This window comes from Struthio camelus, chromosome 2, assembly GCF_040807025.1.
Source record: "Struthio camelus isolate bStrCam1 chromosome 2, bStrCam1.hap1, whole genome shotgun sequence".
Classification (NCBI taxonomy): domain Eukaryota; kingdom Metazoa; phylum Chordata; class Aves; order Struthioniformes; family Struthionidae; genus Struthio; species Struthio camelus.
In genome coordinates, this window is record NC_090943.1 from 7,182,031 (window position 1) to 7,209,664 (window position 27,634).

At 41.2% G+C, this 27,634-nt stretch overlaps 1 protein-coding gene across 1 annotated transcript in view; it reads left to right on the forward strand.

Annotated features, from left to right (window-relative positions):
- The window catches only part of LOC104148556 (sodium channel protein type 5 subunit alpha), a 216,933-nt gene that overhangs the window by 120,325 nt on the left and 68,974 nt on the right, over positions 1 to 27,634 (forward strand). Inside the window, exons 15-17 of the mRNA XM_068934177.1 lie at positions 876 to 1,049; positions 2,480 to 2,836; positions 21,016 to 21,486. Of these exons, the coding sequence (XP_068790278.1) occupies positions 876 to 1,049; positions 2,480 to 2,836; positions 21,016 to 21,486 (1,002 nt within the window). The remainder of the gene's footprint in view (positions 1 to 875; positions 1,050 to 2,479; positions 2,837 to 21,015; positions 21,487 to 27,634) is intronic.

The following is a 27,634-nucleotide window of genomic DNA, read 5'->3' on the forward strand; positions in this document are numbered from 1 at the left end:
ATTGGGACTTAGAATGAAAGTAAAACAGTGTAAGAACAACTTGATGCCCACATTTTGTCATTTTAAGTTGACCATAGCCTTGTGTTGTGCATTTAAACTGCTATTTAGGGAGGGCATATGGAAGGACAAGATCTGATTCTCTTAGATGCTTTGCAGGAATGTGTTTAAACTGAGTTTGCTGTCGACAGTCTTCCTTTCTCCTCTCCCTCTGCCTCATAGGTAATATTTATATGTCGTTTTAAAGAAAAAACGTTCCAATTAAAAGTTTCTCCATATGACATTTGAACTGGGTCATAAATAAGCAATGTGTTCTCAAGATGCTGTGAAGAGAAAATTGCTGAGACTATTCATAAAAAAAGACGAGGACTGAAATTAGAGTCTGTAGTCACCTTCACTGCGGGCAATAACCTAAGAATGATTAGAGGCTTGTGTTGCCCTGGTATTGATAAAATAACAAAATAAGAAGGGATAACGCAACAGGTACGCTGCAAACAAAATACCCCTTTAATGCTCCAACTCCGTTCAGGCTTCTCCACTGGAATGAACGGATTTCACCTGCATAAAAGGCACTTTTACACTTTCATTTTTATCACTGAGACTATGCAGATGACGGAAGGAGATGGAAAAGTATGCTCTAATAAAGAGCTGGAACCCAAATGTCGTTGTATGTTTGCAGCAATATCAAATATCATTGTGAAAAGACTAGACAAGCTCAGAGTTGTAATACTGACAAGGAATCAGCCATGGAAAATGAAGCATTTGCCTGTAACATGTTTTTGCCTCTCTGCTGTGCTCTCCTGTATCATCTGTGGAAAGTCAGCAAAAGAGGGAATGTGTTCAAAAAGTTACTTTCACTTCCCCTTTTCCTTCTGCAGGTCTTCACTGGAATTTTTACAGCAGAAATGATCTTCAAAGTAATTGCCCTTGACCCCTACTACTATTTTCAGCAGGGCTGGAATATTTTTGACAGTATAATTGTTATACTAAGCCTGATGGAACTAGGTTTATCCAGCATGGGAAACCTGTCCGTTTTGCGCTCCTTTCGACTGGTAACATTCTTATTCTGCTCTTGTTTGTCTTCTTCTGTTAAATATACATGCTGACATGATTGCAACACATTTTCTTAAAAATGCATCCGCTGTTAAAGAATTTAATTGCTGCAGACTAGTGAACCGTATGTGACACTAATTACAGACTGCGGGACAAATGGAATTGTTCCAGATTTACATCAGGGCAAATGAGAGCATAATATGATTCCTTCTAGCTGTGCCAGGTACTTGTAGCACACTTAAGAAGTTTGAGTTCCCGTTTGTAATGAAAATCTGCCATTTTGTACCTGTATACCTGTTAGCATAAAGTCAGCACATAACTGATGGCCCAAGAAGCATAAGGTCTAGTAACTCGTTGTTTAAAATTCGTTATTCCTAAACCATATTATAAACATGCCACTGTTTTTTTAAATGCTGTCAAAAGAAAACTTCTTTGAGTTATTCACAGAGTGACTTTTTTTTTTCTAGAACCAATCAACATAGCAGAGCATCTGTCTTTCACGGGAACTCCTTAGCTGTTAGCTCCTTTGTTATGCATGGGATAGTGATATTCTATTAATGAGAAACTGTCGGCATATTGGAACAGAAAAGTAGTTTCCTTGCCAGCCTGACATTTGTGTTGCACTTCATGTACCAGGATGTCCATGCTAATCGTTCTGGCCATGATATGGCTTCACAGCTTGGAAAACCCGAGAAAATAAGCCCTTACGCTTGCATTTAGTGGAAGACTTTTTTTTTTTCTTTCGAAATTTCTCGGTGCTGCATGAAAATGCATATTTTTTGCCTGATGCTGCTAGGGTCTGAGAGTCTCCTGTCAGTTTTTGAGCAATCCCTGTTCAATAGGGTTGAAATTAAACCTTCAGTTGAAAACACAGCACAAGGGCTAGGAACCATTTACATCCCTAAAATAGGTCTTAAGTGGGACGTGGGTTGTGCATAGACTGCATGATCCTCAACACAGAGGTGATTTTCACCCTAGGAGTCAACAGCTAATAGCATCCGGCTGAGGTTTGCTCTAAAACACAGAGGAATTGCTTCTCTCTTTGCAGGATCAAGCCCTAATCCCCTTCCCCCAGATGCCTGTCAGGTTGTTTAGTTTGAGGAGGAAAAGGAACGCAGAAGAGCACGTAAAAACCCGAGACCTCCTCTTCCATCCTCTGTGCACCGTGATATCAGGAAACGGCCTCCAAAGCGTGTCTGTCTGAAAAGGCAGAGCGTTGCTCTTGAAAACTTAATTCTCCTCCGAGAAGAACAACTGATATTTTATTAATAGCTGTAGTGAGGTTAACAGGAAGTACTGCTAAAATCGCCTTGTACTGCACACTGTGGCATTTAACGTGTTTCATGTGTTTTAACCACTTCAATAATTCATCAGCTGAAATGTCTGTTGCGTCTGTGAACTGACACTGTTGTTTATGTTTTGTTCACAGCTGCGAGTCTTCAAATTGGCAAAGTCCTGGCCGACCTTAAATACGCTTATTAAAATCATTGGTAATTCAGTGGGTGCCCTAGGTAACCTCACTCTTGTGCTGGCAATCATCGTTTTTATTTTTGCTGTGGTAGGAATGCAGCTTTTTGGGAAAAGCTACATAGACAATGTCAAGAAGATAAGTACAACTGGCAATTTACCACGTTGGCACATGAACGATTTCTTCCATTCATTCCTCATTATATTCCGAATCCTCTGCGGAGAGTGGATCGAGACCATGTGGGACTGCATGGAAGTAGCTGGGCAACCGCTGTGCCTTCTCGTCTTCTTGCTGGTCATGGTGATAGGAAACCTAGTGGTGAGTTGTCAAGGTGTTTGTTCTCCCTTTTCTGGTGGGTGTAAGCAAATGTACCCCTTTTTATCCAAGAAACTGCAAATCTCTCGTTGTTCCTTGTCTGTAGTTTGCTGAACCACATTTTCACCAAAGAAACTTGTTTATATCGCGAGCACAAAATTGCTAGCGTTGCATTACTAATTAGGCTTAACGCTTTTGCAGAAGGACAGATAATGTTTTGGTAGCAAAAAGTCACGTAAATCGGTGACAGTGATTTTATTTCTTAAGCCATTTGCAGGTCTTAAATGATTCTACATTTCTTCTGTACAGGAGCGAAGATCACCATATCAGGGGATATTTTTACTCTCGTCCATTTTTGGTGTAGAGCATGTGATCCTTGCAGCTAACGTGGTGTCTTTGCGTGGAGTTTTCAATGTGTTTGTCCTGCATGTTCTAGGAAGCTGCAGGTTATGTTTACAGTAAAGTCACTTACGTGCTTGCCTTTTTAATAGAATATCCCATAAGCACGGGTTACATAAGCTCTGAACCTATTAAGGCTGAATTGCATTTCCCTGTTGACATCTTATGGAGAGCTTTGCTGGCTTGCAGTCATTGTGGAAATGTTTTGCCTGTTCAGCTTACAGAGCATCGCTGACATTGTGGCTCTAATGGGCTTACTGTTTATGTAGTGAGTTAATAGTAGCTTCTGCTATAAAAATGTTGGGTTTTGCTACCGATTGCTTTTAGTGGTTGTTGTTCTTTTCAGTACCCAGCGCTCTGGTTCTCAGCTCCTGGGATAGAAAAGTTCATGAAAAAACTTACAGAAACACAGAGCACAGGATTTTCATTTACATTAATTTAAACTTTACGATTAGATTTGCACTGAAAACATTGATTGGAAAAGCAAACTATATTTTATAGTTATTGGCTATATACGTGAAAAAATTAAGCTATGATTACTTGGAGTGGCAAAATACTTGGTTTTTTTCCTAAGGTCAGATTTCTATAGATTTTTTTTTGAACGCTATGTGATCAGAATAATCAGGGTGCATTATTACTTTCTGGGAGTTTAGCCTGACATTCAGAAATTTAATCATCTCCTCTACTGGTAAGCAATGGATTCTGTGTATGATAATGAAACCTAAAAATAACACCTAGGGAATACCAGAGAAAATGTTAGCACTTGACATATTAACAGGTTATTGAGAGAAGTGAAATTGCAACATCTATTTCCTTTAGATGTTATCTATCATCAGCATGCGTAAGGATTAATAAATATAAAATCTGATTCAGAGGAGATTGCACTAACATTATCTACACATATTTAGATATCAATGCTCAGCAAAGACCATTCCAGATATAAAAAGATACTGAAAAACTCTGTCAGTATGGAAAATTCTGAATTTACTGGTCAGCTGAAAGCAAAAACTTTATCATTTTCATCCAGCAGTTTGATAAACATGTGGCAATCACCAGTAAATTTGAGTGATGATGTATGCATTTCACTCAGAAGCACAGGAAAAAAGAAAACGAAAATAATTCATAAATGTGATAGTACTAGGTAAATGGAGACAGAGCAACAAATCCTGAATCGTGAGACTTGTCCTATGTCAATCACACTACATGCAGATTTCATGATCTTAATTAGCAGGTAAGAGAGAAGGTCCTATTCTCCCTCTGACATCAGCAACAAAATTCTTGTTTCCTTTAGTGACAGTGGATTGACTTCACAAACTATCCATTCGCTAAACTGCTTCAGACACAAAAATTCAGGCGGCCAAAAAGAACAATGAACTTTCCAGAAGGAGAAGACTGAAGTGCTATCTGTCTTCTCTTTTACACGTAGCTGGCTTTCTCAGCAAAGTTTCTCTTTTAACTTGCTGATTTCCTTGTTCCTCATCTGAGTTTCAAGAGTCAGTTCTAAAAGAAAGTTTCTGAAAATAAAAATATTATCCTGAGAGTGTATCTCAATTGGACTGAGAACTGTATTTTAGTCCCCGAAGGCGTGGAAGGGAATCCTACAGCATTTTTCCCTGTGTAGCAGATCTGCCCACTCATCTAGATTAAACACTTTTTTTCTGTCAGATATGCCAGTATTTATGGTAGCATCTGTGGCCACTTTCCCCACTGAAAAACTAAGCATCCCACAGCAGACCCACTTTGTAAGTACTCTAAGTTGATTTTTTGCAGCTGTAGTGTCAACAGACTCCTGTGGGAAGAGGCAACTCGGTTACAAATTTTGTGATTCTGTGTGATTCATTTACTGATTTGGCTTGCCGGTCTTATCTGGCCTCACTAAGATAAATTGAAAAGAAAGGTGAAAGAGAAGCATGGGAAATTAATAAGTGTCCTGGGCCAACTCCATGTTATTGAGCAGTCAAGCTGTTGAAAGGAAGTTTAGCAATTCTTCAATTTTTGGTTTGTATTCATATTTCCTGAAAGTGCCTTTGACCTCTTCAGTGCCACACGAAACTACGTTTATTACTGATCAACTGATACTTGAATCATCTTCAAAGAACGAATAGCACAGCTAGAAAACTGCCTTTTGCACAATAATATTGTACCGCTACCATCAGATGGCATTTTTTGTGTCATTGAAGCCACTTTGGAAGGTAAAACTAAACCAGGGGAATGATAAAGTAGGTTCTCCACCATTTACAAGAAATAGCTTCTGAAATCACTAACTGATAATAGTGTTTACTGTGAAATTTTGTGAAGGAGTTAACATATTTCCTTTATACATTTATGTTGTTGAGGTTAATACGGAAAATTACTGAGACAGGAATTATTAAAAAGATGTAGGGGAATCCGGCCAACAGGGCACTGCCTGGTGCCCCCTGCTCTGTCGGGTCAGCGACGCCGCAGATCTGGGTGTGATACCACCCACTTCTCAGGACACAATTGCATGTGATGGTCTAGAGACTGTTATGGCACTAACAATGCGCATGAGTAAAACTGACAGTTCAATCACGCAAGGAACAACCTTCCAACCTCTTCGTGTGCACATGATATACACTGACCAAGCAGGAATTCAGCTTTAAAGCCATCCTTTTATTCTGCCCCCCGGCCACCTGGATAAAGCCTGTTTTCTACCACCTTCTGGAACAGGACCAAGTGAAGGGCACGTCCACGCAAGGCAGAAGTTCACTCACCATCTCTGCTCATGCTCCGAGCTGGCTGCACATGCCACAGTCAACATCCGAAATACCTAACAGCGTTAGTCCAAGCAAAGCAGTGCAGAGCCTTAGTGCATTAACTCACCCTTAGTGCTGAGTCCTGGAGTGCTGCTGGCGCACCTCTGCCTGGCTCAGCATTTGGGCATGGCTGACAACCTTCCTTGAGGCTGCAGTGAGAGCTGGCTTCCTGTGACACAACTGCAGGGTTTTCCTAGACTCTTCATGGGCCTCTCTAGCGTGTCCTTGATAAAGAGAAGTCACTGTAGCACGGTTCCAAAATATAAGCATTTTGTGTGCTAGCACAAAAATAAAGATAGGTGAGAATGATAGCTGGCCATGTTCCTATCTCCAGAAGCCTCTGTAAATTATGTGAGCTGCAGATTCCCTGGCCAGCTCGTGGGGAAGAAAAGGTTTGGGGAATCTATCAAGTGAGATCTAAGCTGGTCCTACTCTGAGAAGGGGATTGGGCGAATGTGCACCAGAGGTCCCCTCCAACCATTACCACTCAATGATGCAGTCAAATGAGCTGTAAAATCCGTTCAAACCGTGCATTTTGGGGATCAACATAGTATCTTCTCTGATAGGTTCATCTAAATACTTGTGTTCTGAAACACCAAATCAAGCAAATTTCCTGTTTAATCAGTTTCTAACTGATTGATTTGTGGCTTAGGTGCCCATTCTTGATCTGACTCCTTTACATTACTGTGGACTCTCTAGATAGCTCTGTACCCACTCCAGCTGAAGTCTGAAGGAGCATACACTAAAGTGTACTTGAGAAGTTACCTGAGAAGGCAGCTTAGGATGAAGTAGGGACTGACTGAATTCACATCACCTTATTTTGTTGAGAATGGTACCTAATGACTGGAGACTGGCATAGGTACTGCAGGCATGGAAAGTTGTTTGCCTTGAGTCTTGTGCTCCACCCTTGCTAGTAGGAAATGATAGGAAAACATCTTGAAAGAAAGGATAAGTAAAGATGTGGGCATAAACAGCTAATGGGATAAAATGATACATAAGTTTATCAGTAAAGTGACAGACTCACTGCCTCTGGAAGAGAACATGTTATTTTATAGAAGGAAAATGTTCACTAAAGCATACGAGGCAGGTCAGCTCTGAAGCAGAAAGATCACAGGGCCAAACAGCATGATTAAAACCCACCAGTTTCCTGAAGTTTTTAGGGAGGTGTCTTTATTGCCTTGAGCATAAGTTCCTCAGCGGATATACTTGCGAGTGATGCTTCCAAGTGTTCCCACCTGATCAGCTGAGGTGGATAACAGTAAGATCAATGCATGGAGCTAGGTGAAGGGAGGAAAACTATGATAGGACTGAAGGGTGAAACATGATCTTTTAGGATCAGCCCTGGACATTTTGCTATCCTCTGTCCATGGAAACACTGTTGGCTCAGAAAAGTATTAATGACATTTTCTGAGAACACAAAGGTAAAAAACATCACCAATTTCCAGGGTATCCTATAGGAAGAACTGCATAACTATTATCATCAAATCAATAGACAAGCATGAAATTCAGAAATACGAAGTGTAAGGTCATGCTCTTAGCCCTGTTTAAGAATTTATGTTATGATCAAGTAGCTTATCAACAGCAAATGCTTGAGAGAATGATAAAAGTATACATATCTGTCACTGTGGATGTCTACATCTGAGATAACTGCATGGAGCTACTTTTATACTCAAATCTGGTCAATGGACTCCATGAAGTCATAAAATATCTTACCCCAAAAGATATTTAAAATACACTGCATGAAATAGACCCTAAAAGTATCTATTTCTATCCTTGAATTCTTGGGAGACTGACTCATCTGCAGACATCTACTTGAACTTACCACTGTGGTTGACTGGGCTAGCAATGTGTTGCAGCCGTGAAAAAGGTAAATGAAATTCTAATAGGTATCAGGCAAGATAATTACAAAGGAGAAAGGAAAATATCAGTGCTGGTGAGCAGGGATCTGCAATACTGTATATATAATGTACTCCATTAATGACTGATGCTCAAGGATGATTAAGTCAAACTTGAAAAAGTGCAGAGAAGAATATAAAGTTGATCAGGGTAATGCAGATCTAGGCAGGGAGGAGAGCAATTTAATTTCCAAGACAGCATTCATCCCAAAACACAAAAGTATAAATCACCTGTAGGTACCTTTAGGTTGGGATAGAAAAGGTGGCTTATGACTCTCAGTGCAGTGAGGTTTTTCAGGAGAACTTTCCACTCTGAGTAACTAGCTTCAAACTAACAACATGTGAGGTGGAACTTGATAGGTTTATGAAGAAGACAACAGAAGTCAGCCTGTGTTAGCAGGGGGCTAGGCTTTGTGACTCAAGAGGACCTTCCTGTCCTATTTTCCCATAAATATCTGGCAGTAGAGGTGTTTACTGTGGGTTAGATGAGATTTGAACTGGCCTGCTTTAGTTAAACTCAGTGGTTTGCCCTAGAAAGAGGAGAAGGGCAAGAGGGTTGAAGCATGGATCCTGGCCTGACAGATGTGCAAGAGATGTTTGGGATGAGGAGGATTGTTTGAGCAGGGAAGAGATGTGACTACAAGTACATGTGAAGTTTGGTCTGTGACAAGATATTCTTGAGAATTTCCTACCCAGACTCATGCTCCTAAGTGATAGCCCCTAAGTGACACATGGAGCCATTATGTCCCATGTAGCTAATTCCTAGTAACTATGGCTGTAATCATATGGTTACACAAAATCAATCTCTGTGTGTGCCTGCAAGTTTGTGTATACTCAGATTAATTGTTTTCTTTCCCTCCCTGCTTGTCTTTTTCAGCGCTTAACAACAAAGTAAAGGCATGTGATAAATATTTAATTCTGATTAGCTTTGCTAATATGGCCTTTAGTTTTTTGTTTGCAGTTTAGTGAATCGATTAACAAAAATCTCCAGTAATAAGTAACTGTGATTTATTATATATAGATGTGTGATATAGAGCTGCTATTTGGACTGTATGATCTTTAGCATGGGAACTTTGTTTCTATATAAAAGCATTTCCTGAAGTCAGCTGCTCAATATTACTGCTTTAGTAACTTTGGTCTCTATTCGAGGAACATAAGACAGAGTAGATGTGGCCACTGCTTCGGCACATTGGTAACCCATGCTGCAGGATCATTCGTGGGTCGATGTGCTTGTGCCAACAAAGTCTATGTTACAGCTTGCAAAAGTGTAGGAAATCCCCAGCTGATGCAAGGAAGCTGTGCTTCAGTTCTTTAATGACTGCTTTTGGGACACTCGCAGGTATCTAGGGTATCTGAGGGAGGCAGTCCACAGCATGATACGTTCATTTTCCCAGTCTATGAGAAATATCACACATAGGCTACATTTATGCTAACTAACTAAATACCTCCAAGGAGTGGTTCTCAGTGCTGGAAATCAATTGCGGTGAAATGTTAAAAAGTCCTGGCATTGTTTTCAGATGGGCCAGTGACCCCCAAAAACTCCCCCCCTGGATTCAGGGAGTATGCGGTCAGCTGAGGGTATCAGAAGGTTTAATAGTATGCAGCAAGATGATCTCTTTCATTTGTCCTCACTGCCAGAAAATATTCCTGGGCACATTTAATTTATTTATGGAGTAACCGTAAAGTCCTGTCTCACCGAATGCTGATACATTTCCAATACTGCAGATTTTCTCAACACATCAGAGCCAGGCCTGAAAGAGGTTTATAGTAATATATTAGATTTTCTCTTTGCTTAAGTGCAATGGATATGGCAAACTATCACTATCCCTTGTCGTAAAATCACAGCAAATCACACAGCAAAATAGCTAGGCATAGAACAGGCCTAGGTAGAAGTGGTTTGCAATTTAACATTTCAAGAGCTCGTACAACAGAAGCATATTAGAATGGTCAAACATGGTCTTCAGATGAGACTTGCGTTTCTGCCTGAAACAAAGGGACTGTCACTAAGTGAAGGTACATCAAGACTCTTGGCCTTTTTAGAAGACATGAAGTACTATGCAATGGTTTCAAGACCCTGAAATTTTTTACAGGATGATTAAGAGTTGCTTAACCCCAAGGGAATGAGACCTCATTCATTAAAATTTCCTGTCCCACAAAGTGAATGAAAGTGGAACACTGATGACATGTGATAGATAGTGTATTTCCAGTGATCTCCTTATTTTCTTTTCAAATTATATACAAATCTAGAACTACTGAGGCCCCATTTTCATGGTTTTTACTGCATCCCTAGAGAAATGTACAACTCGAAAGTTGCAGCCAGACTTGCTGCCCTGAATCAAGTAATTATTTTTGTTTTTAATGACAAACATGTTCTTATTCAAGGGGGCCACTAAAGAGTTCCACTCTGTTAATAAAGGTTAATATCCTTGGAGGGGAATGTAACATTTATATTGCAGTTCTTATTCACAGATCTGATGTGTAATATAAACGAAGGATGAGACTTGGATATTTTTTTTTTTAAATGTGTGCCTTCTAATTACAAATACTAAGTTAGATCTGATTGCTGGAAACTGAACGGGTTTGGGAAGGATGGAGGAGGATGGGTTAGAAGCACAAGCCACAACATTGCAGTCTTTGTTTTTTCTTTCACTTTCCAAACCAGTGGTTTGCATCCTCAGGCTTTGTATATTGTAGTACTATGACCAAGCAGGTAATCTCATCAGGCAAGCGTGAGTTTTGGCCCACTAGTTCTGCTTCTTACAAAAACAGAAGAAAGAAGGGCTAAGATACAACTGCAGGAAAACCTGGGGAAGAACAGCATTTTGCAGGGAAATGTGCATCCACCGGAGGTTCAAAGGGAAGTCCACATTGCTCAGATTTGTCTGAAGTCTTGCAACGGTATTCCCTTCCCCTCTCCTCTCTCCACTCCCCCGTGTTTGTGTCTGGGTGCAGTTGTTCACCTTATCTGCTCTTTCAGCAGCTCCCAACGTTCTGGAAATGTGCATTTGTATTTCAGTTGCATCAGCTGAGAAGGCCACTAGACAAACAAGCGAGAATAGGCATGTCAGTAATGGTCATCGTCAGGACAGGCAAAATCTGCAAAGCAGCAAGCGGAGTGCGTGTGGCGCACCGAGGAGGAGGGGGAGTCATTGCAGAAGCTGTGACAAGAGCTGGGGGAATACTAGAGACTGGGGGGCTGCAGTGTTAGAGAGGGTCCAGAAGAAGCCAGGAGGCCCGAGGGAACACTAGAGGAAAGTTTAAAAGTGTCATTTGAGTCTCCATCATCAGCTTGGACATCTTATTAAGCAAGGCAAATTTTCTTTCTCAATTTACGTGCAGCTTTGCAGAAGAGCAGCCCAGAATACATGAATAAGCACATTTTGGGGCATAAACAAAATAGACTCAAAACAACTGTCATCCTGTTACCATCCTTTTTGCTTCCAGTGGCTTATGCTTGCTTACGGATGGTAGCAAGTCCATTTAATATTATACTGGAGAATCCAAACCTCAGAGGAAAGTATCTAAACCCCAGTACCTTTCCCAGCTTCTCCCTTCATAATGTTCGTACCAAGCACCCACATATACCGTATGCCCCAGAGCAATTTTTGCCATTTACGTGCTCCATTATCCATTCTCACTGCCCTGAGAGTTTTAAAGGATATAGGCAGGGTGGTTGAGCAGTTTCCAGGAAGCAGAGCACTCGGATACCTGATATTTTTGAGCAAACATCTAGCTGTACCTGCTCGAGGATGAAACATCCTTAAGAGTAATGAATGACCCACCAGGACTTTTGGGCAGCAGATCCATAGGATCATGTGATGAATGAAAAAGATAAATCCTGACGCCAACCATCAGTCTAATTTCCTTTGATGACCACTAGTCAGAGATGGAAAGCCTGTGTCCTAGTATGAGTTAGTTTAGAGCTAAAGAAAATCATTTTGCCTAAGACTCCAGGCTTTAAAAAATGTGCGAGTTATCAGTGCTCATTTAAGCAACTGTAATTTATTTTATTGGGCAGATATGTCGCACCCTATTGTGTAACACTAGATGGTGATGCTAAAAAATCTGAGGAAATCAAGTTCAGAATATTTTTGAGGGACCATCAAATACTGATAAGTTGGATTCTTGTTTCCAAAATGTGATTGTATATGGTAGATTAAGTAGAGTCCATTCAAGGCTGGGAGTATAAAATTGCTTTGCTAAGGAATTGTGAGTCCACCTCTCATAAAAGCGACGGTGAGGGAAATGCACCCAGGAACAGATGGGAGGAGAAACTACTTTCAAAATGCTGTCCTAAAAAGTAATCTGCTTCCTTTGTCACTTCAAATTAATGAGTTTGCGCATCTTGCTACAGTCTTAGTTGTTTCTTCTAAATAGTTGATTGTTGGCACTTGGGTGCCTAAACCTGAGCAAGCATCTTGTACTATGGGACAAGTATCTCCAATGTCTGCTTGCTTGCTAGGCACTATTTGACATCCATGCTGAATATTTCTGAAATATGCCAGCTTTCCTCTGGAGCATCCGTAGAAATGTAGATCTTGGCAAATACAAATAACTAAAAATCTTAATTAAAGTAGCAGCACAGAAAAGAAGTGAGCCTTTGCTTCTGGTATGGCTCATAGGAAGCTTAAAACTAGAGGCTCATTTTTCATCTGTGAAGTAAGAATTTCCAAAAGCAAAAGACCAAACCAGGTTCATTGGGGGCTCAGGACAGATTTGGCTTCTTCAGGATGTTTCAAGCAGGGAGATGTTGGCATTTAGTGCAGATGTCTGTCAGTGGAATTTTAAGGTATTCTTGCTCTTATCCATAAATGAGTCAGTGGGATATCAGACAGAGGAATAAAATATGAAACTATCCCCCATTCACCTGCATGGGTGGGAGACTTCTTAGAAATATGGAGGAAGACAAATGTTGATAGATTAAACCTGCCCCTTGGAAATCAGCCTTATGCCTTTTGTACTACCTGTGTCTCCACATCAGAGATATTTCTTTAAAAACACTGCATAAGCATTGACTACATTATATACAGCACTGACAAGACAAAATATCTTTAATAGGAACCTCCGTGTATATTATTTTATGATGGTACTAATGAATTGTCTGTTGAGATTTGGTTGTGATCAGGGGATTGACGAGGAGTTGAATTTCCAAGAAAAATATGGCTCTGTACGCATCAGTAGGATAAAATACCAGCGTAAACTGTGGAAGTACATAGAATTCCTTTTGCCCATTTCTATATTACATCTCTCCTTGGTTAATAGTCTAAGGAGGGTTTTGTCAGCGGTTAAGTTCTTGCCAAAAGCTGGATAGTTATTGAAAATCTAAAAGACACTGAGTCAAATTTAATTGGACAAGAGTGTGCAAAGGTAGGTACAACTAAACATGTCTCTTTTTATTAATGTCACTGTGTGAGCTATCTGGATGTCATTGAAAGGGTAATGACAACAGAGTTCTTTCTTGCATGCACTGAGGCAAGGACAACATTTTAATGTTAAAATAGATCAGGTGGTACAAATTTAATACATTATTCATTACTTCTAAACAGCTTATACTTTTTGTTAAAAAAAAAATCCCGTGTGCAATAATCAGCTAATCATGACAGGCTTAAGCTTCTTAGGAGGTGTATGATATTTAGAAAGAAACTGGAATGTATCTTTTCCAAGTACAGTGAACGCTGCTGTTAATATCTCCGTTTTTCCATCTAGCACTTATATGGCAGCATGGTTTGTGGCTTCCCAAGGAAATATGCTGAAGAATTAATACAGAAATTAAATGTAGTACACAGAATTAGATGCCAGTTTCCTGCCTCTGTGGGTCTGTTGAACCCTGATCAGGCAGAAGTCTCTCTCACCTGCTTGTTGTTGTTGGAGACTCTGCTGTCAGAGAGGTCCTGTCTTCGATCTCCTGCTGCCATTCATCACTTCCTCCTGTTCCCAAAAGCCAGCTTAGCCCACTTTTATCGTGCTAAACTCCTCTAAATCCAGTACAACCACTGGCCCACATTTACTGATGAGAATCTCCAACAGATAAGGACGTACTCCATAGGTTTGATATTTCTGTAAACAAAACGGAGAAGATTGAGGCCTAGTGTTTTTTTCATCCTCCTTAACCATGTTGTTTCTTTGCTGCTATTGAAGATTTACTTTCCATTGCCCAATTCTCTAGATTTCCTGTGTCATGTTTTCTTCTTTCTAGTTTGTTTGGGCCATCCCTAGCCAGATTCTCGTTCAGATTCGTTCTCCCCTTTTGCCCTCTCTTTACTGTTTTCATAGCTGAAATCTACTTTTTCCCTTTGGTCATCTGTGTCCTTGATTATAGTAATTGCCTCTTTGACATCCCCACATGTGCTGTAGTCTGCTACACTGTTTTCTGCTTTGAGCAAACCTCCTCTTTCAATCTTACTTTGGCTTTCTGCCTCTCATGACAGATTCTGCAAGCTCCATCTCCTCACTACTCTTGACTTCACCTTTCCCAACACACATGCAAATTCCAGGTCTCTGGAACTCTTATAAGGTTTTTCAATAGAAAAGCAATTTCATTTTTTTTATTAAGCTAATTTTTCTACAGGAACTCTGCCTTCTGTCATATTTTTCTGGCAAGTAAAGTACCCACTAGCTGACAGAGTTTAAAAAAAAAAGTTGTGAGAAAAAAGGTGATATTTTCTATGTTGAACTTTTGTGGAGATGGAAAAAAGGCATTTGCATTTGGATCTGGGGCTAGACATTTTTCAAGCACCTCCAGTCTTAGTTTTACCTCCCTCCTGTTTGTTTCCTGCCTCTTTGCCATTGTAGGTTCCCTTCTCTGGGAAAACGTGGGAAATGGCTTAGAAAGTAACTTTTTAAAGGAATGGTGTTCCCTTCCCTTGTTTAAAAAAAAAGTTAGTATTGATTATTTCTCATCTCTTTGATTTAATTTTCTAGTTGCTGGGCCTGATCCTGCCCTCATATTGATTTTGCTTTGGCGCAATACATAGGCTGCAGGGAGGTCATTCCCTGCTGTAGCCATTTGCACTGGTTTTCTTTCTCTGTTATTCTCCTACCTTTTTTTTTCCCCTTCTTTCCTTTCAGTTCTCCACATGTAGCTTTCCTTTCCCCAGTCAGCACAGACAGGACTGTTTGTGCTGATGTCTTCTGCCGTGCGTGAATGGGAAGTATCTTGTTCTATTGACCTCCAGATGTGACTGCCCAAGGGGCAAGATGGCCTAGAGAAGACTGAGCACAAAACTGAATGCAGTCTTGTATGGTCTGTGGTCATGCCTGCGTATCCCCCTCTCAAGGGAGGTTTAGGATCTGTGTTTCTGTGGTGGTATGGCTCCAGGAAGGAGGGAGAGAGGATGAGGGCACTGACCCAGAGTGCCAATGTGGCCCCAGCTCTCCTCTGTTGTAGAATCTAGGACAGCTTCCACAGAGTTTGCTCTGCACCGATCTGGATCCCCCTCTGCCTCAATCCGGCAGTGTCCTACACATGAGCCCAGTCATGCAGGATTAGGGTTGGTGTTATTACTGGGTAAACACAACAGAATTTAAACTTCTAAAATGAATTTTTTCTTGTGCTTAGTCATTGCATAGTAACTTTGCTGGCTGGTAGAGCAGCTGATGAGGTGGTGTTTGCATATGAACAATGAAAATATTCTAGGTATAACGTGGGTGTTTCTCACCCATAATCACTCCTTGCTGGGAACAGCAATAGCAAAACCCCTCAGATGTGCACAGTCAGTCCAGGTCTGTACAGTTAGTCTTCCTAATTACCTTGACATCTTCTTCACCATGGCGTCTATACACTTTTGTTGATGTAGCACAAAACTACTTTTAGTTTGTTGCTTTGTGATTAATAAACTTTCTATATTTTCCCTAATGCTGTTGAAGTATGTTGAGCCTATAACAACCTGGATGTAGCTGTCTTGCTGGGGGAAGGTTGCAACTGGGCTTGTCTGACAGCACTTTTTGTCTGTCTAGACAGTGGTTTGAGAAGACCACAACAGCCCTGCTGGAGCTCTTGCTATGCTGGTGAATTATTCAGGTTTTTGTGATACCTGATGAAAAACCTGTGGGAGCATGCTTGATTTTATGCTGTGGCTTTAGTAGTGGAAAGAATATATCTGCTTCCACCTGCCATCTCACCCTCCCCTCTCCGACTGGACTTTGAGGCTAAGCTTTTCTGATTAGGGAGCACTCAGTTTCCAGAGCCTTATCTTCTGATACTTCTAAGGGGCTTGCTTTCAAAAAACACTGAAAGTCCATCAACTAAAAAGACATCTAAATTCAACCCTTAAAAACCAAAGCATCCCAAAGCGCTGATAATTCTTGACCAGCAGTTAGAGTGGTTTTGCTTGTGTACATGTTTAAACCCATGAAGCTGGATAACAGATCCAAAACATGGGGTTGGCAACATGGGAAATCCACCAGGCTGTGGTTAACAAGTGTCTTGGGTTGCTTTGAACCTGTGTTTAAGGATGAAAAGGACATACATACGCTCACATGCTCTGCCTGTTTTGAGGATGTAACACAGCCTGGAGGTGAGAAAAGGCAGGCAGAGCGAACTCCGGGATCAGCAGCCAGTTCTTGCGAGAAAAGAGCAGGGGAAGCACACGCCTCACTTCCCAGTTCAGCCTCCCTCTTTGAAGAGGCATTTCCTCACTGTGGCCCAACCTGTCAGACTGGCAACGAGACTAGTATTTACATGGTGCCTCTTGCCTCTTGCATGGGTACAAGGATGTACCCGTGTTAGGTCTGGCATACACCTGTATTAGTCCAGCTTTATAACTCCCCTGAAAATACGGAGAGATGAATAACAGCTTAAAATGACCTCAGGAAACTCTCATGTGACACAGAGGTGCTGTGAAGTGTAATTAATGGCCCTAATCTACCCTTCCATTACTCAAGCAGATTTACTCCTATGTAAAGTAGCCAGAACAGCACTGAGGAATCTGGTGCATTAATTATACATACCCCTTTAAACTATGAAGGGAGAAGTAGGGTGACTGTTCCCTCCATACATGCAAACACCATCAACTATGGGTGAGCAGAGCTGCCATCTAGTATTACTGCTCTGCCCTGTATAGCTTAAAGACAATCGGATACACAAGAGACAGCTGAAACTGCAGGGAAACGTAATGTCAATACCCATAGCGGAGAACGGTCAGCAAAACTCCTATCCTTATGGTAAACATGCAGAAACACTAATGGGCTGTGGGGGCGGCATTCGTCTCAACCAACGGCTAATGTCCACGATGCAGGTAACTACAGCTGCAGCAGCCACTCTACCTATTCTTCATAGATAACGGAGAGACCAAGCACTTTTACTCCTTCCTTTCATTTCGCCTGTTGCAGCCATCTGTTTTGGGACGGGATGTACTGGGCCCAAGCTCCTCTGCTGTAAGTATTAGATCCAGCCCATCTAGATGGCTTCTCTTAGCAGATGACCCCCCCTAAAGCCTTGCGTACGAATATCAGCCTTACCACAGACTCTGCTTTTCAAGCACGCAATCTGCTATTGCTGTTCCATAGTGGCAGGGAAATTCACATGGTGGCTATCAAGGTAGGGGAAAAGTCAAGCCTTGTTCTCTTCTTTCTTAGGGAAAGTGGAAATAATTCATATGAAACTATTGAAGTGATAGTCACTTTTATGTCTGCCTATAAGAGAGAATTATTGCTGTAATATTATTTCCTCCATGTTTCTTTCCCCTGCAGAACCTCTGCTCTCATTACCATCATACAGTAGTTTAGAGATCTTATACGGGGAAGGAGCTGAATTTGGCCCACGGTTGTCATTAAATTTCAATTTCTTACATTTAAACAAATAAGCCTGTTATTTCACCAAGCAGGCTAACAAGGAGTTGGTGAGAAAAGGTTCCTCTTTCGACGGAATGGTCATACAGTGCCTCACAAGAAGACTCTCATTCACAACTGCTAGCCTGCCTTGGAAGGTCAAATACAATTCTCTAGAGAAGCTGTACGGCTACAAGCCAGGAAATCCACACCCCTGTTTTCACATGTTTTCCTGGCTGACCTTGAGCAGGAAATGTGAAGGAGAGCCATCCTTCTCCAACCTATGTTCTCTCCCTCCTGCCCTGGGCCACAAGGACCTCACGTCGTACTTGGGGTATCACGATCATTTCAACAGCAAGAGCCTAAGATGTTATGAACCTCAGATTATGAGTTGTCTACAGGATAAAGAGAAACTGGGCTGGGAGAATATAAGCCTCTTATCCAGGCACAAGTAGCTGAAATAATAGAAAAGGGACTATAGAAAATAACCTATCATGTAAATTGCTTTTTATAGGAGTTCTCTCTCTTGGTAAACTTTGCCCTATGATGAAAATGGACAAAAGACTGGAAAATGTGCTTCCAAAGAAAGAAATAATCCTTCAGTAACAGAGAGATGGACTAGATGACCTATTACTGCTGGTCTCTGGCTTTAACTTAGATCTCTTATTTCTTTGATATACTGCAACCCCCTTTATGAGCAGTTTTTCTTTGCAACTTCTCAGATTTTGCTACAGTAAACAAAATAAAATAAATTGAATATTGCGTTAAGTTTGCTAGAAGTCATCAAGGTCTCCAGAGAGGAAACTGCATCTTTCCCACCTGTGCTGCATGAAGAGCAGTGCAGCTCTTCAGTGCCATTGGAAACAAATAGGAAGGAAGAAAATCAGTTTCTTTCACTGATCAGAGAGTGACGTGAAGACCTTTGTGCTGCGCTGGCTGAGTTTGGCAAGTCATGTTAGTTATTTGCTCTGCAGCCATATTTTAATCTAGCTTGGACGTTCCTAAATTAGGACTCAAGCTAGCCTAGACTTCAGTAGGCACCTCCAGACAATGGTTCAGCCCTTCAGCATGTCCAGGAATGCCAGGCTGTCACCATCATTAATAAAAATATCTTAGGAAAACTCCTCCAATTTGAGCATCTCAGAGAGGCACCTAAAGTTAGGCTGGATGAACCTGATTCTTTGCACATTACTCTCTGCCTTTGCTAAATAGTTACATAACTAGAGTCACCAGCTTTGGAAAGGCATTACAAGTGAAAAGGCCTATGAAGCATGATGTGTCATCATTATGCTAAAGGAGTTGGAGTTTGTTTTGAGAGAATCAGTTATTTGGGTCCTAACCTCAAAGCCCAAAAAGAGGACCTGCTTGCGGAGACTGGATGTTTGGGGTCACCAGAAAGCAAGCCTCTTTTTAAGGAGATCCATATTGACATGCGAATCTACCATTGCTTTCAAAAACTGAATTAGTCTCTAGTTTTCTTTTACTTAAACTGAAAGCATTGCTTTAGCACCCAGGAGAACTAGATATTATTAGCAGCTTCTTACAGGAAATGTGGTGTGTCATGGGCCGATCATATATTTTTCTGGAAAAGGCAGTGTACAGTGAAATGGGGGAAGAAACAAGTAAACATAAAGTGCTTATACAGCAGTTCACTCTGTTTGAACACCCAGCAATACACCTCTGAGGTTACCTGCTCGTAAAGGAAGGAGGTAATGATATCTGAGATTTATTTTTGGCTAAAAGCATAAAGTGCGAATAGCTTTTCGTGCAAAATGTCAGTTGCTTCTCTGGGAAGCAAACAACGTTGCTTGATAATCCATAGTAAATAACAACACGAAGGATGTTACCGCCTATGATATACACCTGCAGGTATGTCGGGATGAGCTTGCGTAACTATCGTTTGGCATTTTAACCAGTATATGGAAAAGCGAAACAAAATGTTTCAAACGAGTCATTCTGCAAACAGCAGACTTAATGGAGTATAGGATGAAATTTAGCTTCAGATATGAAAATCTGGGTGTCTACATGTAGGTGTTCATGTACGAGGAAACCATCAGAGCTACCGCTACAGTCTGTGGAGTTCGAGGGCTGCATACAGTTTTACCTGGTGCCGCTGGAGACTCTGCAGGGCGTCCTGCCCGGCCTCCTGCTCAGCACAGGTTCCCCCAAAATATAAATATTGTGTCATACCTACCAGTTACAGCAGGATATATAACATATATCTGGTCAGCTCATGCCAGAGCACCACAAGGGCAGTTTATTCGATAGCTCGTAAAGGACATGGACATCCACAGTGCTACCAACCACTTTCGTTTATAAGCACAGCGATTGCAATGAGCACTTTGTGAAACAGGACCAACAGGACACTTTAAATAAAGTGCTACCAGTGTGATTAAGGCTAGGCTAGTTTGCTAAATTTCAGCTTGTATATTTGGAATATTTGAAAGAAAAGGAGGAGTGGGGACAACAAAACTTTTAGTTGATAGTGGTTTAAGCCACCTCTGCCCCAACACAGTCCTCCCAGGCATCCATCTCAGGTGTAAGCTTTATGCCCTTGTCAGTCTGGCATGAAGTCTATAGTTCATTTCTTCTCAGACCACAAGCAGGTATAGTGTCCCATATGCAGCAACTAGTGATCAGTTTTGAAACTATCTATCTGACCTCTTGGGTGTTTATTCACAATATTAGTAGATCTTCCCCAAGCTTGAGGGGGTATTTAAATCAAGGATAGCCATGAAAACACATTCAAATATTTAGACCTGTTTCCAATGTATTACTAGTTTTAAGTACCAGGCATATGTATATTATTATATACTGTGAAATATAAATAACAGTATTTACACTGAGGCCAACCAAAAGGGCCCCTGAATGCATCATTTCTCAAGTGTTTTTCTACATGTAAGCAGTACATTTTTGGATGTTAGTAAGCGTGACAATTAAAGATTTTATCCAAGATGGAATAATAGTAATGGCAGGAAATTCTTTACACCATCACTTATGAAATATTGACACTATGTATACTATGTATCGTCCAATGAAATTTTTATCCCATATTCTGTTTCTGAGCTTAGCATTTTGTTTTTCATGCTTCGGGGAGTTGCAGGGAAAGGGAAAGTCAGGATGTGTAATTGTCTATGCTAAACTTCTGCCCCTGAAAATAATGTGGTTGGAAAAGCCTGCAGAATTCTGACTCCTCCTGAAGCCACCTATGATTAGAGGTATTTCAATAAATGCTGGTGGTGTTACATTGGCACAGATGAGATGAGACCCAGATCCTCCCGCTTCCAAGACCAAACATTTGTCCTCCACATGACACTGATTTCCTTTTTTTTGTTATTCATTTCAGGTGCTCAACCTGTTCCTTGCCTTGCTGCTAAGCTCTTTCAGTGCTGACAACCTCTCGGCACCTGATGACGATGGAGAGATGAACAACCTGCAACTTGCTTTTGCTCGGATCAACAGGGGGCTTCAGTATGTGAAACACACAACGTGGGATTTTTGCTGCAACGTCCTCCGGCATCCTAAGACAACGGCTGAAAAGAAGGCAATGATGAAACTTGCTGCCCAGAATACAGGCGCTCTCAACAACTGCGTGAACAGCCACACAACTACTGAGCTTGGCAAGGACACAGAGAATCACAAGGAGAACCACACTGAGGATGGGATGAATAAAAACGGGGAGAAACACCTAGGAATTATGGACAATGATGATTTTATGACCAATCCTGACCTGTCTATTTGTGTTCCTATTGCTGTGGGAGAGTCTGATATCGAGGAAGAAGATGAGGAGCAGAGCACGTTCACGGAAATGGAGCAGGTAGGCTACTAAAATGTTTGCTAGTCATAACATACCTAGAGACGGCATTTGTTCCCACCCTTGCTCTGGTTCCATGGCTCGTGAAGCAAATGTCCTATGGCCTAATCCTGCCTTTGATATGCTCTTAACTTCAGAAGAAGTTTTATATGCATATCCAAGAGCAAAATTCGGTCTCTAACACGAGGCATTCCCTTTCTTTGTATTCTTTGTTTTTGTCTAGATTAATTCTTCTAACAAGAGCAACTGAATCCTTCCTCACACAGGAGCCTGTTTTTTCTTTCAGCTGAATCATGGGAATATTACCAAACGATTCTTAGGTACTCAGACTACCGCAGGGGATTTTCTCAGTGCGTAGTAAAGGGCAACACCTTGGTTTGAGTCATATAGCGGGATTTCAGGGCCAGGTAGTTCCCTTAAAAATCAGATCGAGGCAGATGCCGGTGTGACAGTTTACAGGTTATGGAATCATAAACAGGAAAAATAGTTGACCACATGTTCTTTGGTTTGACATTTCACGTTTCCCCACAGCTCTCAGTCATAATGGCAGAAAAATTCAGAGGTTTGAAAGGTTGATGTAAAACAGAGAAGAAAAACCTTCACGGGAATGCTTTTCCTTCTCTCCGTCTCCCCCTCTCCCCATTCTTCCAGCTTGATCTCTTGGTTCCATGTATCATAGCTTTTTAAGTTATTTCCAGCCCCTTCAACCTTAATCTTGCATCCTGTGATGTCAGCTGACACCTGCAGTGTTTAGCAGGCACTGGGTCGCAGCTCCTGTTTTGAATTAAGCTGTCGGAAGGGATCCTTGATCTTTAGTTTGAATGGAAGTGAAGCTGTCCTTATAGGAGGTTTCTCCTAAAAAAACAGCCAGGGGAATGACCTATACCAGGGAGGCAGTCACAAATCAGCTGATAAATGTTAATCTCTGGTGCTTCACTGTGCAAAGCTTTTCAGTGTTAACGCATCTGGTCACCAGCAAGTCTTACTGTATTGACCAGCGTCTTGGAAAGCTGAAGAGCAAGAGGTTAGGGGACTCTGTCATCAAGGCCAACCATCTAAATAGACATTGAGATAAACAAAAACAAAAAAAAAGGAGTCTGAAAATTCTGGAAAACATTTTTAATGGACTTTTTACACCTTTATTGAAATGACTTGTGGGTTCGTGTTGGTGGGATGGAAAAAAATCACAAGATTGAGTGTGGCTGTGTTGTGTTTAGGCTTTCTGTGGGTTAGTCATATTCTTGCGAGGTCCTGTCTGTTGGTGCCTTTTTCCATTTAAACAAAGAATAAGAATACGTAAAACCACTCTGTGATAGCTGGTAAGAAAATTGACTTCTAGGGATAACATTGGTTAACACTGGTTTTCTCTTTTAAGTCTTTTTCTATTTCCAGCTTTGTATTAGTTAAATCTACAAGCAGAATACACTTGAAAAGGGAGCTTTGAATATAGTAGATGGCTTTCTTAACATTACTTGGTCAGCCAGTACTGTTTGTGATTCTGGAGATAAAAACTATTTCTCTTCAGCTTTCTGCTACGTCTGGCAGAGGGTCACATTAGTAAAAATTCTTTTTTTTTTTTTCCCTATATAATGTAAAAGAAAGCTTCGTTGCAGTTTTGCTTGCAAGGGTCCTGGGAATAAGGAAGTCTGTGTGTGTGTGTGTGTGTGTACGCGCAGTACCATTGCATTCATCGTTCCTCAAGATAAATAGAAATATTCACAATTGCAAGCTAAACTGTAGCTTGGTACATGGAAAGTTTTGGAGTTACAGGCTACAGTGTCTTGAAAAACATTGAACTGTGGATTTCCAATTAAATGTCCGATGTTTGCTTGTAGGTGTGTGGCATGTGTATTAGTAAACGGGACAGGTAGCAGTCCATTTTATTTTATAGAGCAAGAAAATGTGGGATCAGACCTTTAGTGAGATATATTAGAGTTGTGAGGGAAAGAATTAATTTTAAAAAGATCAGCATTTTAATGAAATAGAATATTCTGAACAAAATTTGATCTGAAAATATTAAGAAAATTTCTTCAAAGTGTTTCAATAATGTTGAAGCATTATTATATATAATATAAAAATCAAGGATTAATAATGAAACAAAACAGGAAAAACTGAAGCCAAATAGGAGAATCAAAATGAAATATTTAGTTTTCACATTGCATCTTTTCAAGAAATTTTCAATAAACATTAACATTGTCATTTTACCACAAATGTTTGGATTGCAGTAAAATAACCTTTTCCAGTGTCAATTTTTTTCCTTGAAGAACTTTCAATCAGTGCTAAGAAGCATGATTAACAGAAGCATAATATGGTTCAGAAGCACACAGGGAAATCAACTGTTTTACTGGAATGCATTTTACAGCTAACATGTGCATTAAATAGAAGGAAAGGAGCTGAGGAATAAATTAATTAACCTTGTCACTAGTATTTTCCAGGCTTTGACAAACAGCTGCTGCAGGTCACTGCTCTTCCCTTTTGCATAGCCCTGATCAACGGTTTTCAACCTTTATCCGCAGGCCCTTGGGGTCTACCGCTGAAAAGGCGCAAACAAGAAGCAAGTTCATATATCTAGCAATCAGTTTTATGAAGTTTCTAGTGGGGAAAATGTGTCCACATGAAAGGGTGCCAAATAAAAGAGTCGGAAAACATGGGCATAGTTTTAAAAAAAAAAAAAAAAAAGGAAGACGCTCAACAGCAGAAGTGATGATTGTGTGATGAGCTTTGTGTTTGCTTTCCTGCAAAATCCTAAGAAATTTGAACTGGTGTAAACAGCTCAATAAGGTGAAGGGCCATGAGGAAGCAGATCCTGAACAGTTCAAAGACCTGTAATTTTTAATGATGCCTCTTCCAAAGACACGTGCTTCCTATGTGCACAAACACCCGTCTTGATCAGCACAGAGGTTACTAAAGAAGAAATTATGTCACCTGGGGTTCAGTATTAAATGCCAGTTCACTGAATTTTGAGCTCTGGGCATTGCAATGTGCTAACCTATGTATCAAAGGCAGCTGTGTGGGACAGCGTGGAATAAACTTTACCCGCTCGCTCTCGAGAGCTCTAATTCTGTGGTACCCCGACTCGACAGTAGTTCCTACCTCCTTCGCTCCAGGACTGCTACGATGACTGTGGCAGAGCATGCCAAGGAAGAACAAGGGAAACGAGAGCAAAATTTACATGATTGCGCTGAAAGGGCACAGTTATGGTGAAGTATCTTTCAGTGTACAGGGCATCATACATAAATGAAACAAGAACTACCAAGGGTACGTTAAACATTCAAATCTATTCTAACTTTCCCCTAATTATCATCCATATTTTTACATATTTAAATATTTTAGCATGTGCAAGGAAAATCTGTATGTATATTTACTTCTCAGGAGAAGAAAATGTGTCCTGCTTCACTTTAAAGCTGTTAGCTGACCTGGAATTCAGCAGTAATTTGGCAGTATTGCCAGAACCTGCCTGCCTCCTCATGCATGTAGGTTTTGGTGCAATTACATGTGGAAAGAGGTAAAAAGGAAATGTACGACACTATTATTTAATTAAAGTTCCTGCGTAACAGCCATGACAGGGAAACCTATGGCTCTGCAGGTTCTCGCTTGCAGTACTGAAGTCTGTTGTCCGCTGCAGAGTCCCCGGAGATACTCTTCAGAGTGAGGAAGGCATTTTTGATGGAGCGCAGAGAATGTTAAGTGCAAGGTATTAAAGTATTTTCTCCGTGTATCAAACACGTTAAAAATATACTGTGAAGCCATTTGATTAACCCCTAATCCTATGCAATGCATAGGATTTGACGTATTTGCCTCTGATTTTCTATCAGCTGAAGTACCCTGGACCATATTCTGCTCATCAGGTGCTCATGTCAATCCAGCCTCAGCCATTTGAGAGGCTGAAGGAAAAATGGCCTGAGGCAGAACTACAAAACTGTTGATACCGATGGGGTATTTTAGGGTGATGACCAGTTCAGCTTACAGCTCCTGTACCAAGGCTGAGCTCCTCCGGAAAAGTCACAAGACAACTCTAAAGCAAGCTCTTGTAGTTAAGAGGAGTGGGACCTGCAGTGTAACACACAGTAGTCTGAAATTTCAGAAGATGAGAAACCCTTCTCATTACACGACATTCGTCAGTGTAATAGAAATTTCCAAGTTTAAATTTCAGTTGCTGTTTCTAATATCAAAGCTCACACCGGCAGCAGCCGTCTTCCTGAAAGCTACCAATGTGTGGCACTGTCATTGAGAGAGTTTTGAAGGAGCGAGCCCACCTGATAGCTTCTTAATCTCCTTTGATTACTGAGATGTGAGATGTTCTGCCAGCTCAAAGAGCTGGGAGACACATGCTTGTAGCCCACACGTTTGGGAAAAGGATCCAAAAAAATGCTGAACCATAAAAGTCAGTGCAGGTGCAAGAAGCTGGCAGAAGAGTGAGACTGAGGCCTAGCAGAGGACATGGGAAAGGACTACCTTGAACTTAATTCATTTGTCTTTATTATCCAGTCTGTGTGTAGATGCCTGTAACTGCACCATTTTTGCTTAGGTCTTTACGAGACTAACCACCCTCCTTGACCCGCTCATGATGCAAGTATTTTCTCTCTGTCGGTTCACAAGGAAGAGATTTCTTCCACATTAGTGATTTGAAGATAAGTTTATCCTCAAAATGACAGCGAGAGCAATCGCTGCTTTATCATCCATTCAGTCATATTTCAGAAATACTTGGTGTCCAAATAATCTTCTTTTATGTAAAAACTATCTTCTGTTTTTCCAGTGCCTTTGAGACGTAGAATTCCAAAAGTAGATTTTCCTAGCAGGAAAACAAACCCCAAAAGCTCAGCAGCAACCACAGCAACACTCTGACTGCATCTTTTCAAGAATGTTTTGCATTCTTCTTTTGGCTTTCTAAATCATTAAATAGCGGATAATTTCTTGAGCCTTTGTAGAGTTTTTGTAATTGCTTGTAAAGACAATTTTTTTTTAGATATGACATCAAATTTCAGTTTTCTGAAGGAGTATGGACCAGGTTGGGGAGACAGTAAAGTGATGGGACAATACAGTGTGCAAAGTTCAATCCACTTGACTTACTGGGTCCTACCAGACCTTACCTGCAATCTAGCTATATGGAAGGTTTCAGACATCAGAGTGGTTCTCACCTTTTGCATTATATATGCAAGCATAAAACCTAAATCTTCAAACTTCCTGCTTTACTGTTGCTTAACCTTCAAGGTGTCCACAGGTATAGCCTAGAACCGTGAGTGCTTTTTTCACAGCTCTGCTGCTTTGTGGTTCAGAGAGATCGCGTTTTAGACTGCAGTGAGGTTCCAAAGTAACGCTAATCCTGGGCTGACATCCTGAATCAGTCCCCAGAGGACAGTGTCATGCGTTTATACCATAGAACTGCATCCTCTCTCTATTACTCCAGGCCTCAAAGCATCCGGGTCTTTCTGCAGGACATTTGGATCCTCTTCTGTATTGATGACAGTGTTTCTCAAGTTCCTACAGTTGGCAAATGTCTTTAGCACAACCTCAGAAGAGACTCTGAACTTTTCCTTCTGTTCAAATTAACCCAATAGGGATGTTATTGCATCCTCTCCCTTCTTAAATATAATTACTACCTGTGCTGTCTTCGACAAACTACTGCAGTCACCTTGATCTATCTATAGCAGGCTACCGAGAAGAAAATCCACACTGTGGTGGCTGGTGGCTTTTGGCCACAGTGATGTGAAAGACATGTCACATTCGCCCTTTCTGCAGTGACAAAGCCAGACACGGATGCCGTGTTCCTCTGAGATAACACCTTTGTATTTTCAGGCACAGCGCAATGCCGAGGCAGCAGCGCTTGCCTGCTTGTCTTCAGAAAATGCCATTATTGATTTGTTACGATGGAGTGGCTAATTGGGTCATATGGAAAGTGCTCGCTGCCTGCTGCCATGACGGACCGCTTTGCAGCTTCTCACAGGTTTCCCCCGCACCAGGCGCACGCCCCGCTGGAGCGCTGCCTTCTCGTTTTGCTGCGGATGGATTCCAGCTCCCACCGTGGCTGATTTGTGCCCTCCTGAGTCTGCAAAGCAGTCGGAGATCATGCTAGCGTCCCACCTGCACCGCTGCGCTATCTCAGTGCGCTCTTCCAACTCTCCTCTGTGGTGGAGCAGCATCTCTGCAATGA